Source organism: Aureococcus anophagefferens (genome assembly GCF_000186865.1).
Source record: "Aureococcus anophagefferens unplaced genomic scaffold AURANscaffold_7, whole genome shotgun sequence".
NCBI classification, from domain to species: domain Eukaryota; class Pelagophyceae; order Pelagomonadales; family Pelagomonadaceae; genus Aureococcus; species Aureococcus anophagefferens.
This window is the reverse complement of record NW_008705567.1, coordinates 1,684,708-1,690,066: the sequence shown is the minus strand read 5'-3', so window position 1 is coordinate 1,690,066 and position 5,359 is coordinate 1,684,708. Positions and strand designations below refer to the sequence as shown.

General features: G+C 73.1%; 2 protein-coding genes across 2 annotated transcripts in view; one reads left to right on the top strand and one right to left on the bottom strand.

The window, feature by feature from the left end:
- AURANDRAFT_71498 (hypothetical protein) overlaps positions 1 to 813 on the top strand; it is a gene marked incomplete at both ends in the record, with an annotated part of 1,837 nt that extends 1,024 nt beyond the window's left edge. Inside the window, one exon of the mRNA XM_009038021.1 lies at positions 112 to 813. Coding sequence (XP_009036269.1) covers positions 112 to 801 — 690 coding nt within the window. The remainder of the gene's footprint in view (positions 1 to 111) is intronic.
- A 938-nt stretch (positions 814 to 1,751) lies between these two features.
- Positions 1,752 to 2,674, bottom strand: AURANDRAFT_70159 (hypothetical protein; the record flags this gene model as incomplete). The annotated part of the gene is made up of 2 exons (XM_009037916.1): positions 1,752 to 2,113; positions 2,347 to 2,674. The coding sequence occupies 2 exons, from the start codon at positions 2,634 to 2,636 to the stop codon at positions 1,822 to 1,824; spliced, it is 582 nt and encodes a 193-aa protein (XP_009036164.1).
- Positions 2,675 to 5,359: the final 2,685 nt, after the last annotated feature.

Below are 5,359 nucleotides of genomic sequence, written 5' to 3'. Positions count from 1 at the left end.
GTTATCCCGACGCCCGTCGTCAACTTCGTCGCCATGGACCGGCCGCTGGGCATGGCGCGGCTCAAGCGGACGCCCGCGCTCGCGGACGCGGGCCGGTGGCCCGCGCGCGAGGCCGACGAGTCCGGCGACGGCGGCGGCGACCTCGGCGCGCTGCGCGCCGCGGCGCGCGCGGCCTTCGACGCGTTCATCGCGGAGATCGACGCGGAGCCGACGGCCAACGGCTGGACGCGCGTCGGCGGCGAGGACGGCGTGTCGCGGTTCCTGCGGCCGTCGGACGACGGCGGCAAGGACGCCATGAGCCGCGGCGTCGTCCGCGCGCCCGCGTCGGCCATCGACGCGGCCATCGCCGGCGCCGCCGACGAGGTGCCGAACCGCCTCGAGCGCATGCAGGACTGTCGGACGACCGTCGCGTCGCGGCCGAGCGGCGGCCTCGAGCTCCCGGACGGCTGGGCGCCGAGCCGGCCCTTCACGGTCGACGTGCTGACCTACAAGAAGGTCTGGCCCCTGGCGACGCGCGAGGCCGTGATCCTGGGCGTCTGCGCGACGAAGGGCGACGTCGCCGTGCGGCTGGGCACGTCCGTGGACCACCCGGCCGCGCCGGACGCGGGCCGCGTGCGCCTCGACGTGCGCGCGTCGGGCTACCACATCCGGCCCCTGGGCCCGCGCGAGACCATGGTCACGACCGTGTCCTTCGTCGCGCCGGGCGGCGCGCCGGCGTTCATCGTCGACCGCCTCGCGACGAGCCGCACGCACCTCGTCGCGAAGATCCGCCAGCTCGACGCGCTCGGCGCCTACCTCTAATCGTCTGTTGTTAGGCGGGGCCCTAGAGGTAGCCGCCCTTCATGCCGCCCTCCTTGGCGCTGTCCGCGGTCGCGGCGCCGCCGCCGCCGCCCTTGAACTTGGCGGAGCCCTTGCCGACGGACTTGTTGAGGAGCGCGCCGGCCAGGGACGTCTGGTGCTCCGGCAGGGGTGAGCGCACGGGCTTGAACGAGACGTCCTTGGCCTTGGCGCCGCCGGCCTTGGCGGCCGTGGCGACGACCTTCGAGACGTCGGGCTCCCCGTCGTCGTCCTCGTCGTCGTCGACGTAGGGCCCCAGGCCGAACTCGAGGGGCGCCTTGGCGGCCTGGAGCGTCGGGTGCAGCTCCGCCGCCGTCCAGGCGATGAGCGGCTTCTGCGCGGCGACGGCCGCGCCGTTCGTGACGTCGTCCGCCTTGGTCACGACGGAGCCCACGCGGAGCCAGGCCGCGCCGTCGCCGCCGGCGCGGGCCCAGACGGACTCGCAGCGGAGCAGGTTCGCGCCCTTGGACTGGAACACGAAGAAGTTCTCCCATTGCTTTTCCAGGTCCTTTTTGCCGGGCTTGACGAAGCTCTTCTTCTTCTTCTCCGTCGCCGCGCCAAAGCCCGCGCTACGCGGCGTCGCGATGCGCGTTTGAGGCGCGCTACGCGGCGTCGCGATGCGCGTTTGAGGCGCGCCGCGCGGCGCGAACGCCGCGCAGGTCGACAGCAATGCGGCAGCGCAGAGCGCGATCATCGTTGAGGCCTGACGCATCGTGAGCACTCGAGCTCTCGAAGAGCTTCAACTTGAATTCAACCACCGCTCGGCCGCCAGGAACACACGTGGTTTCCAGTAGGATGTACATTTATGAATACCGTCGGAGGGGCTCGGCGCCGCGGCGCGAGGGGGCGGGGCGGGGGAGCGCGCGGCGGGGGCCCCGCGGCGCCGGGCGTCGCGCCGCGGACCGCGCGCTTGGGGGACCGTCCGCGGCCGGCGCGGTCGAGGCGCCGGCGCGGCGGGGCAAGGGCGCCGGCCCGGCCGCCCGACTAGATGAGGACGCACCGCTTCGACTTCTTTTTTGGCTTCTTCTGCGTGTCGATGACGCAGCGGATCGCGTCGTCGAAGACGCCCTTGAGGCCCTGCTGCGTGAGGGCGGAGCACTCGATGTACTTGTAGGCGTTGAGCTCGTTGGCGAGGGCCTCGCCCTCCTCCGTGTTCACGGGCGCGCGGCGCTTCTGCTGGAGCCGCGCGATCGTATCCGGATCGTTGCGGAGGTCGAGCTTCGTGCCCACGAGGATGAAGGGCACGCCGGGCGCGTGGTGGTTGATCTCCGGGTACCTGGCGGGCGCGCGGGTGAGCGGCGGTCGCGCCGTCGCGCGGGGCGCGAGAGCGCGGCGGCGGCCGCGGTCGAGGCCGCGCGGCGGCGGCCGGCGCGCGCGCGCGCGCGCGGAGGCCTCCGTCCGGGGCCTCGGCGCGCGCGCGGGCCGCCGCGCGCGCGGGGCGCGCGCGCGGCGCCCCCCGGGGGCCCCGGCGGCGCCCCCCGGCGACTTTCCCGGGCGCCGGGTCCTCGCCACTTCGTGCGGATGTTTTCAAAGGAGTTGGGGTTCGTGATCGAGAAGCAGAGGAGGAAGACGTCGGTCTGCGGGTAGGACAGCGGCCGGAGGCGGTCGTAGTCCTCCTGGCCCGCCGTGTCCCAGAGGCCCAGGTTGATGGGCTTCCCGTCGACCATCACGTTCGCGCTGTAGTTGTCGAAGACCGTCGGGATGTACTCGCCGGGGAACGCGTTCGTCGTGTAGCTGATGAGGAGGCACGTCTTCCCGACGGCGCCATCGCCCACGACGACGCATTTAATGTTCTGCATGGCCCCGGGCGCGTCTCTCGACAACAGCCGCCGTCTATCCTCCTCGGCTGAATCGGGCACGGCGCCTGAGGCTTTCCCCCAAGGCCGGTGTTGCCCTTGGCACCAAGTGGCGCTCGAGCATGGCCTGCCCACCCGATCGCACCACACCCACAACCCGCATGTTCACCTAGACGCTTGCAAGCCGCGCCGATGGCGGGCGCCGCGGAGCTCGCCGTCATGGGCTGCCTCACGTTCTTCGGCAACGTTTCTTACGCCATGACGAGCTTCGGCAACGGCGTCATCTTCCAGACGGGCTGGCACTGCGCCCAGCTCGCGGGTTTGTGCGACGGCAGCGTCGTGTCGGCGACGACGAGCCTGTCGATCTTCATGACGCTGACGCGGACGATCCAGGGCGTCCACCTGCGCAAGTCCGCGCAGCCGTGGATCGTCGCGCACATGCTGCCCCCGACGCTGTTGGGGCTGCTCGCGGGCGTCGCGCTCATCTTCCGGCTGCCCGTGGTCGCGGCGCAGCGCACGATGGGCTGCCTCTTTTTATCTATTATGGGCTTCAAGTACCGCCGGACCCTGCTGGGCCTCGCGCGCCCCGGCGCGGCCGCCGCGCCGCCGATGCCCGCGCTCGACCGCGGGAACGGGCGCCACCGCGCGGCCGTCGTCGCCGCGGGCTTCGCCGGCGGGATCATGAGCGGCATGTTCGGCACGCCGGGCCCGCCGGTCATGGTGCTCCTGAGCTTCGTCGCGGTGGACCCGCTCCTCTGGCGCGCGTCGTCGGCCGTCGTCACGGCCGTGATGACCTACCTCCAGCTCTACCTCTACCTGGGGCCCGGCGCCCAGTACGACGGCGCCGCGTGGCCGTCCTACGCGACGATGATCGCGGCCGCGCTCGCGGGCCTCGCCGCGGGCAACGCGCTCGCCGACAGCGTCGACCAGGACTTCATGCAGCGCGCCATCGCCGTCTTCCTCACGACGGGCGCCGCGGCCATGGTCGCCGCGGGGACGGACCCCGCGGCCCAGCTCCTCGCCGTCGCCGCCGCCGCCGCGGTCCTCGCGCTCTGCGCGTTCGCGGCCCGGCGGCGGCGCGACACGGCGGGCGCCGGCGTCGAGCTCCCGGCGCAGGACGGCGGCGCGCGCGCCGCCGCGGACGACGGGCCCGCGGCCGTCGTCTAACCGGGGGTTGCTTAGCCGACCTTCGCGTCGCCGAAGGCCGGGCACGCGTCCTCCGGGCGCGGCCCGGTCGCGCAGGCCGCGGCGAGCTGGAGCTTGAGGGACCGCGGCAGGCACAGGGCGACGGCCGCGGCGAGCATCGCCGGCGCGGCGAAGACGGCGAGGAAGACGAGCACGTCGACGCTCTTCTGCGCGAAGGCCGCGAGCGTCTTCACCGCGCGCGAAAAGGTGCGCGAGAGCGACCAGGCCTTGGGCCGCCAGGGCCGCGGCGGCTTGCGCTCGGGCTCCCTCTGGACGAGCGACACGGCGATCGTCGACAGCGCGGCCCTCTTCCCGAGGCGCGCCATCGTCGCCTTCTTCGCCTCGAGCTGCTGCGTCACGGACGAGAGCTCGCGCTGGACCGCGAGGACGTCCTTGACGTCGTCGGCGCTGGCCATGAGCTTGAGGAGCTGGTCCCGCGTCGCCTCGAGCGTCGCCGCGCGCGACGCCGCGTCGACGTAGTCGCCCGTGACGTCGACGACGGTGTCGCCGACGGACGCGACCTCGGCGGGCTTCGTCCCGCCGACGCCGGCCTTGACGAGCGATAACAGCTCAGCGTACTTGGCGACGGGCACGCGGAGCGTGAGCGACGCCGCCATGCCCCGGCGCGCGCCCTCGTCGTCGACGTAGCCGCCCTCGTCCTCGCGGCGCTCGACGAAGCCGCCCCGGGCCTCGGCGGCGGCCGCGAGCGCGTCGGCGGCCGCGAAGACGTCCGCGCTTGTCACGACGCGCGCGGTGCCCGTGCGCACGAGCATCGTCGCCACGCTCGCCGGGTCGAAGGCCGCCGGCGCGCTCTCCGCGAGCACGTCGGCGCCGAGCGACGGGCCCCGCGCGTTACGCGACCTCTGCATGGGTTCCGCACGCGCGCGCGCCATCTTCGGCGCCGACCGCGCGCTCATCATCATCGGCGGCGCCGGCGGCGGCGGCCCGAAGTCGTCGTCGGCCATCGCCGCGTCCATCGCCTCCTCGGCGTACATCATCGGCTCCGACATGCGCAGCGATGCGACGCCGCCGCGCTGCGCCGATTCTTCATCCTGCACGGCGATGGTGGCGACGCAGACGAGCGCGACGAGCGCCGCCGTGTAGCGCGCGATGCGGGGCAAGTGGTGAGAGCGCAGGATCATCTTCGCTCGTACCCTTCGTGGAACAGCGACGACTCGTCAAGCAGAGCGCAGCATCGCGTTCCCCGAGCTCTCCGGGCCGATTCTTGAATCGACGTTGCTGTATGCTTGCAGTCCTCCAAGCGTCGGAGCCTGAGCCTCGCCGCTAAGCCGCTACCTAGTCGAGGACGTGGTGGAGGCAGGCGAGGAAGTTGTTGGGGTCGACGCCCGTGCCCTCCGGGTCGCGCGCCATCTCGAGGACCATGAGGAGCTGCTTCACGCCGATGGGCTTGTTGATGGCCGCGGCGATGGCCGCGCGCTGCGCGTCGTCGGGGACGCGGTCCGCGAGGGCCGCGGCGATCTCCTCGGGCGACTCGAGCTGGGGCACGTTGAGCACGACGTTGAACGCGTCCGTGAGCTGGA